The 14,835-nt window shown below is 40.9% G+C and overlaps 1 protein-coding gene across 4 annotated transcripts in view; it reads left to right on the plus strand.

Moving 5' to 3' along the window:
• The window catches only part of phkb (phosphorylase kinase, beta), a 261,679-nt gene that overhangs the window by 23,186 nt on the left and 223,658 nt on the right, over window positions 1–14,835 (plus strand). For all 4 annotated transcript variants that reach the window (XM_078210829.1, XM_078210828.1, XM_078210830.1 and 1 more), the window contains one exon: window positions 7,412–7,550. In XM_078210829.1, coding sequence (XP_078066955.1) covers window positions 7,412–7,550 — 139 coding nt within the window. The remainder of the gene's footprint in view (window positions 1–7,411; window positions 7,551–14,835) is intronic.

A 14,835-nucleotide genomic window follows, 5' to 3' on the forward strand; every position in this document is an offset into this window, starting at 1 on the left:
TTATGGTAGATTCTGTACTGCAATATTTCATAGTTGCATTTTTCTCCGCCAACTTGCTTAAACGGAGTGCCCTGTCAGTGCAGTAATGTGCTTAACATCATTTACTATTTATAAACACGACTGCAACATTCAGGTTGCGTGAGGTTATTCAGCTGTAAATAATTTGTCGACAGTTTGTTTTACCTCTCGGCATTTTAAAATACATTTTATGCCCTGTGGATTTATATGTTTTTGCTGTATTCAGAATAATTTATTATCAGAATAAATATCTGATATGAAGATCCTTTGGTTTCAGAAACCATAAAATTATTGCTGAAAAGAGAGACATGTTGCCAAAGCTTTTCATCTTGCACTCATCAGGACAAATGCAAGAATGGCAGATTTCAGGCAATCATAATTTGTACTGCAGGAGAAAAGGGTGCGATTTGGTTGACATGTTGACCTTCATTAGTCAAGATGTTGCCATGGAGAAAGCAAAAGAGAACTATCAGCTCCTCAGGCTCTCAGATAATTCGGGAAAAGCACAGGGCTTCAGCATATTCATTTTTGTTTGCAGACAACAGGTTCCTGTGCAGGAGCCTATGTTGCTTCTTGCAAGTGTAAACATCACCTGCAAGTGTAAACACCATTCCGGAAGTATGTTTGTCATTTGTTTTCCTTCCTATTTGCAAAGCTTTGCGCCCAGTCTGCATTAAACCTCACTTGTGATTAAACACTCACCTGAAATCATAGAAACAATCATAGAAACCCTACAGTGCAGAAGGAGGCCATTCGGCCCATCGAGTCTGCACCGACCACAATCCCACCCAGGCCCTACCCCCACATATTTTACCCGCTAATCCCTCTAACCTACGCATCCCAGGACTCTAAGGGGCAATTTTTTTAACCTAGCCAATCAACCTAACCCGCACATCTTTGGACTATGGGAGGAAACCGGAGCACCCGGAGGAAACCCACGCAGACACAAGGAGAATGTGCAAACTCCACACAGGACAGTGACCCGAGCCGGGAATCGAACCCGGGACCCTGGAGCTGTGAAGCAGCAGTGCTAACCACTGTGCTACCGTGCCGCCCAAGAAGGGGCTTGGAGCTCCGAAAGCTTGTGTGGTTTTTGCTACCAAATAAACCTGTTGGACTTTAACCTGGTGTTGTTAAACTTGTAACTGTGTTAAACCTCACTTGCCATTGTTCTGCCCACATGCATATTTTATCCAACTTCCTCTACATTTCCTTGCTGCCGAGTTAAGATATTTTTGGAAGCTATTTCTGATTTTTAAAAAATTAATTTGTGTCTGCTGTTTTCAGGGATTAAACATAGTTTATAGCTGCTGCTTTTATTTTACTTTGATTTCAAGGAATAAGCTTAATTATGACTGCTGCTTCAGTTTAATCCTTTACTTTCTTCCCACTGCTCTGTTTGACAGTCATGATCCAATTCCTGACGAGACTTTGGACTTTAATTTGGTTTAGTAAATAGTTTCTGACAAATAATAGTTAATACATTTTTGGAGTAACTCTTTTTGTTTTGCTGCAATTATTTAGTTAATATATTTTGACCATGTTTTATGTGATAAATGATGGAAGAATCCTATTAGATTGGGTGTGAAATTAGGGGATTTGATTTGATATATTATTATCACATGTATTAGCATGCAGTGAAAATAATTGTTTCTTGCGCGCTATGCAGACAAAGTAGTGGGATTAGGGGCGACACAGTGGCACAGTGGTTAGCACTGCTACCTCACAGTGCCAGGGACCGAGGTTCGGGTTCCCAGCTTGGGTCACTGTCTGTGTGGAGTTTACACATTCTCCCTGTGTCTGCGTGGGTTTCCTCCGGGTGCTCTGGTTTCCTCCCACAGTCCAAAGATGTGAGGGTTAGGTGGATTGGCCATGATACAAAATTGTCCCTTAGTGTCAGGGGGATTAGCTAGGGTAAATGCATGGGGTTATTCAGGTAGGGCCTGGGTGGGATTGTGGTTGGTGCAGACCCGATGGGCTGAGTGGCCTCCTTCTGCACTGTAGGATTCTTTAATTCTATGATTATCTGCTCCTCAAGAAAGAACAGCATTTATATGGTGCCTCCCATAATTTCAGGACATTCCAAAGTGCTTTACAGCCAACAAAGCATTTTTGATTTGTATTTATTGTTGCAATGCAGGGAAACATGGCATTATGCACACAGTCTCACGAGCAATAATGTGATAATCACCAATTTCATTTTAGTATGGAAACAGGCCCTTCAGCCCAACTTGTCCATGCCGCCCTTTTTTAACCCCTAAGCTAGTCCCAATTGCCCGCGTTTGGCCCATATCCCTCTATACCCATCTTACCCATGTAACTGTTTAAACGCTTTTTAAAAAACAAAATTGTATCCGCCTCTACTACTATTTCTGGCAGCTTGTTTCAGACACTCGCCACCCTCTGTCAAAAAACTGCCCCTCTGGACCCTTTTGTATCTCTCCCCTCTCACCATAAACCTATGTCCTCTAGTTTTAGACTCCCTTATGTTTGGGAAAAGATATTGACTGTCCAGCTGATCTATCCCCTCGTTATTTTATAGGCCTCTATAAGGTCACCCCTAAGCCTCCTACGCTCCAGGGGAAAAGGTCCCAGTCTATCCAGCCTCTCCTTATAACTTAAACCATCAAGTCCTGGTAGCATCCAAGTAAAGCTTTTCTGCACTCTTTCTAGTTTAATAATATTCTTTCTATAATCGGGTGACCAGAATTGCACACAGTATTCCAAGTGTGGCCTTACCAATGTCTTGTACAACTTCAACAAGATGTCCCAACTCCTGTATTCAATATTCTGACCGATGAAACCAAGCATGCCGAATGCCTTCTTCATCACCCTGTCCACTTGTAACTCCACTTTCAAGGGGTTATGAACTTGTACCCCTAGATCTCTTTGTTCTGTAACTCTCCCCAGCACCCTACCATTAACTGAGTCAGTCCTGCCCTGGTTGGATTGACCAAAATGCATCACCTCGCATTTATCCATATTAAACTCCATCTGCCATTCGTCAGCCCACTGGCCCAATTGATCAAGATCCTGTTGCAATCCTAGATAACCTTCTTCACTGTCCACTATGCCACCAATCTTGGTGTCATCTGCAAACTTACTAACCATGCCTACTAAATTCTCATCCAAATCATTAATATAAATGACAAATAACAGTGGACCCAGCACCGATCCCTGAGGCACACCACTAGTTACAGACCTCCAGTTTGAAAAACAACCCTCTACAACCACCCTCTGTCTTCTGTTATCAAGCCGATTTTGTATCCATTTGGCTACCTTATCCTGGATCCTGTGAGATTTAACCTCATGCAACAACCTAGCATGTAGTACCTTGTCAAAGGCGTTGCTAAAGTCCATGTAGACAACATCAACTGCACTGCCCTCATCTACCTTCTTGGTTACCCCTTCAAAAAACTCAATTAAATTTGTGAGACATGATTTTCCACTCACAAAGCCATGCTGACTGTCCCTAATCAGTCCTTGCCTCTCTAAATGCCTGTAGATCCTGTCTCTCAAAATACCTTCTAATGACTACAGATGTGAGGCTCACTGGCCTGCGGTTCCCAGGTTTTTCCCTGCAGCCCTTCTTAAACAAAGGCACAACATTTGCCACCTTGCAGTCTTCAGGCACCTCACCTGTGACTATCGATGATTCAAATATCTCTGCTCGGGGACTCGCAATTTCCTCCCTAGCCTCCCACAGTGTCTTGGGATACACTTCATCAGGTCCCGGGGATTTATCTACCTTGATGCGCTTTAAGACTTCCAGCACCTCCTTCTCTGTAATATGTACACTCCTCAAGACATCACTATTTATTTCCCCGAGTTCCCTAACATCCATGCTTTTCTCAACAGTGAATACTGATGAGAAATATTCATTTAGGATTTCACCCATCTCTTGTGGATCTGCACATAGATGACCTTGTTGATCCTTAAGAGGTCCTACTCTCTCCCTAGTTACTCTTTTGCCCTTAATGTATTTGTAGAAGCTCTTTGGATTCTCCTTTGCCTTATCTGCCAAAACAATTTTGTGTCCCTTTTTGCCCTCCTGATTTCTCTCTTAACTCCACTCCTACACCCCCTATACCCTTCAAGAGATTCACTTGATCCCAGCTACCTATGCATGTCATGTGCCGCCTCCTCCTTGACCAGGGCCTCAATATCCCGAGTCATCCAGGGTTCCCTCCTCCTACCAGCCTTGCCCTTCACTCTAAGAGGAATGTGCTTACCCTGAACCCTGGTTAACACACTTTTGAAAGCCTCACACTTACCAGACTCCCCCAATTAACTGTTGAAAGTTCCTGCCTGATACCATCAAAATTTGCCTTGCCCCAATTTAGAATTTTAACTTTTGGGCCAGATCTATCATTCTCCATAGCTATCTTAAAACTAATGGAATTATGGTTGTAGTCCCAAAGTGATCCATCACTCACACTTCTGTCACCTGCCCTTATTTCCCAAGAGGAGGTCAAGTTTTGCCCCCTCTCTAGTCGGGCCATCCACATACTGAATGAGAAATTCCTCCTGAATACGCTCAACAAATTTCTCTCCATCCAACCCTCTAATACTATGGCTGTCCCAGTCAATGTTGGGAAAGTTAAAATCCCCTACTATTACTACCCTATTTTTCTTGGAGCTATCTGTAATCTCCTTACATATTTGCTCCTCAATTTCCCGCCGACTATTTGGGGGCCTATAGTACAACCTTATCAAAGTGATTTCACTCTTATTTCGCAGTTCAACCCATATAGACTCAGTGGGTGAACCCTCAGATATATCTCGTCTCAGTACTGCTGTGATGTTTTCCTTAATCAAAAATGCAACTCCCCCCTCCTCGCTTACCTCCTGTTCTATTTTTCCTATAGCATCTATACCCTGGAACATTGAGCTGCCAGTTCTGTCCTTCCCTTCGCCATGTTTCTGTAATAGCTATAATAGTCCCATGTACCCATCCATACCCTGAGTTCATCTGCCTTGCCCGTCAGCCCTCTTGCATTGAAATAAATGCAGTTTAATCTAGACTTCCCTTGCTCCCTGTCTTGCTTTTGCCTGATCTGTCTAGTACTAGGATTACTGACACTGCCTTTACTATTTAATGTGTTCCCTTTAACTTCTGTGCTGTCCTCAACTTTCTCTTCTGTTGTCTTCATCCTTCTCTTCTGTATCAATTAATCTGTATTAGTTATGTTGGCTGAGTGACAAAATACTATCCAATGGGAGCAATCTTGTTTAAAATAATGGCATGTGATTTTTGATATCCACATGGAAGGGCAGATAGTGATTTCATTTAACTTTTCTTCTGAAAGACAATACTTGATTAAGTTTTCAAGTTGCTACAGTTGGACTTAAACCCACAACTTTCTAACTCAAGCCAGTATGCTACCATTGAACATCCTCCATCTTCACAGAATGCCGCTTGCTTGGGCTTCTTCCTCATCCTCACCAGTAGCACTCAATCAACATTTCAAATGTTGATCAGCAATAGAAACTCTGGCCCTCCTCATTATATTGGATTCAATGTCTCATGTCTGATCAGAGTTGCAACAGACAACTTGAGTTCAGTAAAGGTGACTGTTTCAGAGTTGGCTGTCGGTAACTGGAATCTTTGACTGAATCAGGTGCATCTGCTATCGCCACTGGAGGAATTAGTTTACTGTGTTGTCTTTGGGTGGGGGGCTCAATTCAGTTCAGGAGATGCACACACGTTTTAATCAAAACAGCAGGCAGGTTTGTTTTAGGTGTGCACTGTACATGCTTCAATTCCCCACTGCAGGCAGGCTGGAGGCCCTGATGATGTCACAAAGTAATTGTGATTTCCCCTAATACCCAACATTCCTCCCCCTTCTTCTAAGTCCCCCCATCCCCGATCAATCGCGGAGATGTTTATTTATATATATTATATATATATATAGAGCATCACCAATCTGGGTACACATTAGACAATGCAACTGGACTAAATGTAACACAATCATTAGGAGAGGTGATTGGGAGGCCGTCGAACCCTCTCTGATTGTATCCGTCACTTGGGCATGTCAGTAGATATTTCTTCCCTTGGAGGGGTCACTATATCATTCTCAATAAGGGAATTGGCAGTAGCGATAAGATCACTGGTCGTTTCAGGCTCGCCTGATGCTGCAGTAGTAGCAGGCCCAATGTCAGGAACTAAACACGATGTTGGTGAGGCCACACCTGGAGTATGTGTACAATTTTGGTGTCCTATCTGAGGAAAGATGTCCTTGCCATAGAGGGAGTGTAGCAAAGATTTACCAGGCTGATTCCTGGGGTGGCAGGTCTGTCATGAGGAGAGACTATGTCAGTTAGGATTGTGTTCGTTGGAGTTTAGAAGACTGAGAGGAGATCCTCATTTAATCTACCATGTCTAATCCTGTTAGAATTTTATAAATTTCTGAGAGAATGTTCCCGATGGTGGAGGAGTCCAGAACTAGGGGTCATAGTTTGAGGATAAGGGGTAAACCTTTTAGGATTGAGATGAGGAAAAATTTCTTCATCCAGGGAGTGGTGAATTCACTGTCACAGAAAGTAGTTAAGGCCAAAACGTGTGATTTCAAGAAGAAATTAGATCTAACTCTTGGCCTGAAGGGATCAAGGGATACGGGGGAAGGCGGGATCAGGATATTGAATTTGATGATCAAAGTGAATTTTGAATTGTAATTTCCTGAATACACAACAGATTTGGTATTAGGAAACGGACACTCATGCACCTTACAATTGTTAATTATTTAGTCTTTTGGTCTTTTGATGCCAGGCTTCAGTCAGAATTATGTAACCACTTTTCAGAAAGGATACCTGTCCTCAATATATGTTTGTTGTTTCTGTAGAATATGTGTAGGACTACTATAGAGGGAGTGTAGCAAAGGTTAACCAGGCTGTGGAACTATCAGATTTTTACTATTCCTAATCGCTAGAAGATTTCAACCCAACTTCCAACTGTGCAAGAGGATTTGTAACAGTATGTCACTTCTTGGCTTTCTTCCTGCCTCAGAATTTTACATTGAAATCTACATAAACGCAGCTTGCAAGACTAGTTCCATTAAGATTAAACAAGTCTTTGAGCTGGAAGCAAGATAATATTGCTAGAATTTTATCAAACATCCAGTTGTTGACCCTTTCTCTGGAACTGTTACTTGCCTTCCTTATGCTTGATTACATTATAGTTTTTGAAGTTGTTGATCCATGCTGTTGAAATCGTGTAGCAAATTAAATTACCTTTTTTCCTAGTGTAATGTGATCAACTAACCCAGGAAAGTTAATTTCTGGCATGTTGGAACAGCATAATCTCTAATTAATCAACAGATTTCATTGGGCACGAACCAATTAGCGGGGATTTCAAATTCATGTTAACAATTCGCATATTTTTGTTTATTTGCAGTAAAATCAACTGTACTAAACTACCAGAGTCCTGCGACAGGTCTTTTCCCCAGCAAGACTGTTGGTAATAGTAATCATGCCAAAGTTCGAGATTGCCTTTATTGTGCTGCCAGTGCTTGGGCTGTAGCACTAGCTTATAGGTAAGTGTAATCCTCGTGGTGTCTGGGTTTTACTCCCAAGATATTTTATGCATTTAATATGTTGTTAGTTATTTTATGTCTGCACAGTGCTTGGTAGTCCATAAATTGCAAATTGAAGTGAATAGGTTGTGTGTTTCTCTAAATTGATGTGACAATTCAGATACAATGCTGTAACTTCAGAAGGATCTGTGTTTACTGTCACTTCTTCGATATTGAATGGATCTTGTTTTGGACAGAGTCCTATACTAGCAGCAAAACATTGATGTGAACTCTGCACTGATGAATTATGTGTTGCTCTTGATGGTGCCTATGGAAACATAGATGTTTGCAGCATTGAAAGAGCCTATTTGACCCATTGTGTGTGTGCGTGTTAGCTCATTACTGGAGCATTCTAAATCTAATTACACTCTCCTGCATGTACAAGGAGCGCAATGTTAACATGCTGGTACAGCAAGCAATTAGGAAGGCAAGTTGGTCTTTATTGCAAAGGGATTCAAATACAAGAATAAGGAAATCTTGCTGCAACTGTACATGGCATTAGTGAGACCACACTTGGCATACTGTGCACAGTTGGGGTTCCAAATTTAAGGAAGGATATCCTTAGATTCGTGGTGCTACAATGAAGGTTCACTCGATTGGTTCCTGGGATGAGAGACTTTTTAAATTGAGTCTACACTCTGGAATTTAAAAGAATGACAGCTGATTTCATTGAAACATACAAGATTCTGAAGAGGCTTGACAGAGTAGACAGTGAGGTTGTTTCCCCTGGCTGAGAAATCTAGATGTGGAGATGCCGGCGTTTGACTGGGGTAAACACAGTAAGCAGTCTCACAGCACCAGGTTAAAGTCCAACAGGTTTATTTGGTAGCAAAAGCCACTAGCTTTCGGAGCGCTTGCTTGCTTGACTCACCTGACGAAGGAGCAGCAAGCGCTCCGAAAGCTAGTGGCCTTTGCTACCAAATAAACCTGTTGGACTTTAACCTGGTGTTGTGAGACTTCTTACTGAGAAACCTAGACCACAGGAGCACAGTCTCAGGAAAGGAGCTGATCACTTAGGTCTGAGGTGAAGAGACATTTATTCACTCAGAGTTGTGAATCTTTGAAATTCTTTACCCCAGAATCATCGATTTTCCATCTGTTACTACATTAAGACTGAGACAGATAGATTTTTGGTGACTCAGGAAACTGAGGAATATGGCTAACAGGTGGGAAAGTGGAGTTGAGGCCAAAGATCAGCCATGATCAAACTGAATGGCAAACTAGACTCAAGAGACCATTTGGGCTGCTCTGTCTTCTAGTTTTTATGTTGTATACTCTTTCCCTATAGCCTTATAAATTGCTCTTCTCAACTTATCCAATTTTGTTAATTGAGTGCAACACTGTGTCTTAAGAGTACTATTTATTCCATGCTCCAGCAAAATAAATTTCTCTTAGTACCTCTCCTAACTCTTAGTGATATTTTAAATTGATAATTTTTTGTCTCTAACCAGAAGAATGTGTTTCCTGATTCACTGCAAATATTAGTTTTAAAACTGCTTATTTAAATCTCCTCTTTGCCTTCTCTATTCCAGTGAAATAAAATCCTTGGCCTTATCCTGGTGGATCCATACTGTATGGTTTGAATGGGTTTAAAGTACTTTGAATAATGGAGCTTTGAAAACTGCACGCAGTCCTTTAACTGCACCATGACCAATATTTAGTACAAACTCATCATTATTTTTATGATGTTGTACTCTATGCACCTGTTTAGAACTATAGAAAAGTAACGGTGCAGAAAGAGGCAATTCAGCCCATGTCTGCACCAGTCAAAAAAGAAGAAAAGGAAATGGGTCGCTTAATTTAATTCCAACCCACACTGGTCTGCAGCCTTGCAGGTTACAGCACTTCAGATGCCGATCCAGGTACCTTTTAAATGTGTTGACCATTTCAGCATCAACCACCAACTTGGGTAGTGAATTCTGGATGCCCATCATCCCCTCTCTGAGTGAAAAAGTTTTTCTTCATGTCCTCTCTAATCTTTCTACCAATCACCTTAAATCTATGCACCCTGGAAATTGACCCCTCAGGTAGTGGAAACAAGTCTTTGCTGTATGTCCTAGCCAGATCCCTCAATTTTGTACACCTCAATTAGGTCACCCCTTAGCTTCTTCTTCTTTAAGGGAAACAACCCTTGCCTATCCAAGCTCTCCTCAGCTACAATTTTCAAGCACTGGCAACATTCTAGTAAATCTCCTCTGCATTCTCCCAACAGCAATTGTAGCCTTCCTGTAATGTGGTGACCAGTTCTGTGCACAATTGCACAGGTGACAGTGGCACAATGGTTAGCACTGCTGCCTCACAGCACCAGGGACCCGGGTTCGATTCCCAGCTTGGGTCACTGTCTGTGCGGAGTCTGCACGTTCTCCCCATGTCAGTGTGGGTTTCCTCTGGGTGCTCCAGTTTCCTCCTACAGTCCGAAAGACGTGCTGGTTAGGTGCATTGGCCATGCTAAATTCTCCCTCCGTGTACCCAAACAGATGTCGGAGTGTGGCGACTAGAGGATCTTCACAGTAGCTTCGTTGCAGTGTTAATATAAGCATATTTGTGACACCAATAAATAGACTTTAAAGTACTTCAAAACGTTTTCATTCGTAAAACCATCTATTGACCATTATCCTTTGTTTACTGTCACCGAGTGAATTTTGGATCCAACCTGCCCCCTTTTCTTGTATTCCATGAGATCTCACTTTTTCTGACTAGTCTGCCATGGGGGAACCTTGTAAAATACCTTACTGAAATCCATGTATGGTGTTGTGAGACTTCTTACAAAATCCATGTAGACAACATCCGTTGCCCTCATCAATCCTTGTTACTTCCTCAAAAAGTATATTAGTAAGACACAATCTTCCTGTAATAAAACCATGCTGACTATCCTTGATCAATCTGTGCCTTACTAAATGACAGTTTATCCTGTCTCTTAGAATTGTTTCCAATAATTTGTTTACCACTGACCAGTCTATAATTTCCTGGCCTAACTCTCGTACTCTTTTTAAATAATGGTATGGTATTTGTAGACCTCAAGTTCTTTGGGAGCTCGCCTGTATCGATTGAAAAATGATCCCCGAGCATCTGCTATTTCTTATCTGGCTCCCTTCAACAACCTGGGATACAATCCATCCGGTCCTGGTTATTAATCCATCCGGCCCTGGTAATTTATCCATCTTCAAGGATGTCAAGCCCTCCAGTACTTCCTCTCTTACTGTGTTTATTGTATCTAATCTTTTACACAATCTAGGTTTAGATTTAAAGCCTAATATTCTATTGGGCGTTTTTGCGGCTTCATCTGCCTGTGCTCGTACTTTGAAGAAATTATGTATTTGAACCCCAGATCTCTGCTCATCAGTCAGTGTCTTTCCATTATGTGTAAACTCCCATTTCTTTTCCCCAAACTCCATTCAATTGCATTATCTCCTGCCTGTTTGCCCATCCATTAACTGTCTACATCTTAACATTGTAACCATGAATCATTACTTTTGACTTCTGCTAATTCTTGTTGCATGATATTAAAACAAAAATTATGGAAAGAAAATTGTTATAATTCAAGTCAGAAATTCCAAAGTGTTTTATAAAATCTGCCTGGATCGTAAGTTTTGCAATTTGAATTTGGCTAGGGCAAGCATGAGATGTTTCATTTCAGGTATGATTCAAATGACCCACTAGGGAGCTTTTAGCAAACAAAGTTTCTTTAAGAATACAGTTAACATGTATAGAAAGAAATTTGGCAATAGCTTTTAACATGAAAAAAAAAGAACTATGATATTGTATAAACCTTAACAGCTAAATACCATTCCAACCAAACAAATCCCATAAACAAAAGCCTTGCCACGGATTTAGCACAGAAAATATGAATGCTCACGTGATGCTGGAATTTAGTCCTTTGGTTGGATGCTGCAGTTCTCTTGATACACGCACAGCCAAACTTGAAGGCAGAACAGCGTCCCCAAAATACCAGGGAAAGAGAGAGAGACTCTAGTTACTCTAGCAAACCACCAACAGCAGAATTTTCCCTCCAGAAAGGCCAGGAGACCTGTTTCTGGCTAGCCAGCAGAATTTACAATACCAGAGAGAGAGAGAAAAACACTGCTTTTCAGTCTGATGTCCAAACACCTTCTAAACTAAAATTGAAAGTAAATCCTTGGATTCCTCTGTGGAGGAACCACCTGACACTTTAACTGCATTTAAGCAGCAATAAAAAGACATCTAAACAGGTAGCCGGTGCCACAATTAAACCATAAGACCTGCTTACAAACTGCAGAGAACATGATTTTAAAAAAAATTCTTAAAGGCACACGAACGTCGCAAAATACAATGGTTAAAACTCAGACCGCTGATTAGCTCTAAAGTCATAGTGCAGATAAGCAGACAATATTGGGGAAGAACAACTAATGGAAGCTTCAAATCACAAATTAAATGGACTATTTATTGGGTTACCCAGTGTGCAAAGAAATTTTTAAATTGCATTCTTGACTGAAGACACTAAATGGTACTGCCATTCCACAATCAGACTCCTGCCCTGGTAACCAGAAATACTGCTCATCCATAACACTGAACAGAAGATTGCAGAAAAGCAGTCAGCATAGTTTACTGGTATCCAACTACATGAACAAACTTTGGGAAATCATCCCTCCCAACGATGACCAACTGCCACCTCCATCTGCATTGAACACAGATTGACATTCCCCCTTCCTCCACCACTTACGTGAGATTGTCATCAGTCACAAACAACCCAGCCATCCCAATCCCTCAGCAGTTGAAATGAGTAGGAAATCTTTTACGTTGCGTCGTCCGCCCCTTTTACTGAGCAGTAGTAATGGCGCTGTGCGTGTAACACCACAGGGATTGCAGCGGTTTAAGAAGGCAGCTCACTACCACCTTCTTGAGGACAACTAGGGATGTTGGCTGAGCCAGAGACACCCTCATCCTGTGAATGAATAAAGAAAAATACTCATAAATTCTTGCAGCCGAATTTGGAAAAGAACATAACAGAACCCTTGCAACTGACCACAAATTTTCAGCCCCTCCCCATTCTAAGTGAGCTGAAAATAAGTCCCAAAATTGATTAGGAACGCTCCACCAATTCGCTGCACAATTACTTCTTCAGTAATTACACTTAACTGAATAAACATATAGCCATCAACCTCCATTCATCAAACCGAAACAAGTACAAACCCAGTGGACTGAAAATTCTGTTGAGAAATTAAAACATGTAAAGAGAGTAATAAAAGTTGCAAAAGGATATGATGGAAAAAAAACGAATGGACACAATCTGTTTTGATATCCTATGTGAGGAAATGTGAATTAATTCACTTTGTTTAATCACTAAATACTCGTGCATAAGTATGTACAAGTACAAAAGGTCATCTAAGTAGGCTATTGGAATGTTGACCTTTATCTCAAAGATTTTGACATATAAACATGTGGAAGTGGCTTTGGATGAGTGCTACATCTTAAGAAATATTGAATTGATTTTGGAGGATATAAGCTGCAGATTCGCCAAAGTGTCACCAGGGTTTAAAGGATTAAATATTAGGACAGGTGGAGTAACCCGAGTTTATATTCCTATGAATTTAGATTGTGTCGGTTGATCTAATTGAGATCTTTAAAATAATAAAGATATTCAGTTAAGGTGCTCAAGAAATCTATTTCCTCTGATGAGGGAATACTGAACAAGAGAATAATGTTAAAATTAGAGCCATTTAAGATTGAAATTGAGAAGCACATTTTCACAATAAGGTCGTGGAAACCATGAACTTATTTTTCCAAAAGCTTTGGATGCTGGATCAATTAAATTTTTCAAGACTGAGATCAATAAATATGTGATGGGCAAGGATATCAAGTGATATGGATCAAAGACAGATAAACAGAGTTGTGGTACAGATCAACCATCATCTGATTGAAAGAGGGAATAGTCATCTGATCCAGTTCATTTGTTCTTTGCACCTTTTCTGCAAAGATGTAGATATCTTTGGCAGAGAAAATTGCTTCAGTCTAGTCTTCCGTTGTTCTTATCCTTTACTTATGCACCTGTGAGGCAACATTGTCCACGTTATCACTGCAAAAGAGTCTGGTTGCAGTCCAGAATTCTTCACTCTCCTATTTTTGTTGTGTGGAGTATGCTGAACCCTGGAGTAATTCAGTCATTTCCTTTCAGGAAAGAAATGTGCACTCTTTACCCGGTCTGGCCTATGTGTGACTTAAGACCCACAACAATGTGATTGATTCTGAACTGCCCTCGGTTGTATCGAACTGTTATAGAAAAAATGATTAAGAATAAAATATTACAGGCCACCTGGCATTGACATAGGCACTGGATTTGGTTACTGCAGAGGCATTTGTTGCCTAGTCAATCTTCCTTGCTAATGTCTGAGGACTTGTTAAGTAACAACATTTGTACATTTATATTGTGCATTTAATGTAATAAAATGTCCCAAGGTACTTCACATTGTAAAACAAAGTGTAACACTGAACCTCAGAGGGAGTTTATTCGGTCAGATAAACAAAAGCTTGGTCAAATAGGTTCAGTTTTAGAGTGTCTTATCGGAGGAAAGCAAGATAGAAAGGTAGTGATGAATATGGAGAGGATTGCCGAGCTTAGGACAGAGGCAACTGAAAGTGCAACCATCACTGATGGAGCAGTTAAAATCAGGTGTTCCTTGCAACAGTATCCCCTACTTATCTCTGCTTGTTCTGCAAATGTTCTCCCATTTCTCTTTCTGTATTATCTTGGTGTTCTGACCTAGCATTGTTTCTTGGTTAACCAGATTCTGGAGAGTAATCTATAAAAACCTCTCATCTTCTCTAATATTGAAAACATAATGAATCGCTGCTCCAGAAACTTTTTGTTCTTTCATGTAGTGGGAGCCTACTGCTCTTGGACACAGCTTGGATTAATGGTGGCTTGCACAATGCATTCCCTACACAGGAGGGGTTCCTTCTACGCAAAGGCATGCATAAGGATTAGAGTATTGTTGCTTGTCTTCGAATAGAGCCACAGTGTCTTTTATGTCTACTTGATGGGGCAGAAAAGATCTTGAAATAATCTCACATCTGAAAGACTTCACATCCAACACCGTAGCATTCCTACTATATTTCATTGAAGTTCAACTTTGATTATGTGCTAAGGCCCAGATTTTGATACTTAAATCTATAGATGTAGGTGCTGACAAATAACAAAATTTGAAACGACTATGTTTGTGACATTGCTTTCAGCAAATTGCTTGGATTGCCATCCTTTTTTTAACAAATG

The sequence above is a fragment of the Mustelus asterias genome, chromosome 4 (assembly GCF_964213995.1).
Source record: "Mustelus asterias chromosome 4, sMusAst1.hap1.1, whole genome shotgun sequence".
In the NCBI taxonomy this organism is placed as follows: Eukaryota; Metazoa; Chordata; class Chondrichthyes; order Carcharhiniformes; family Triakidae; genus Mustelus; species Mustelus asterias.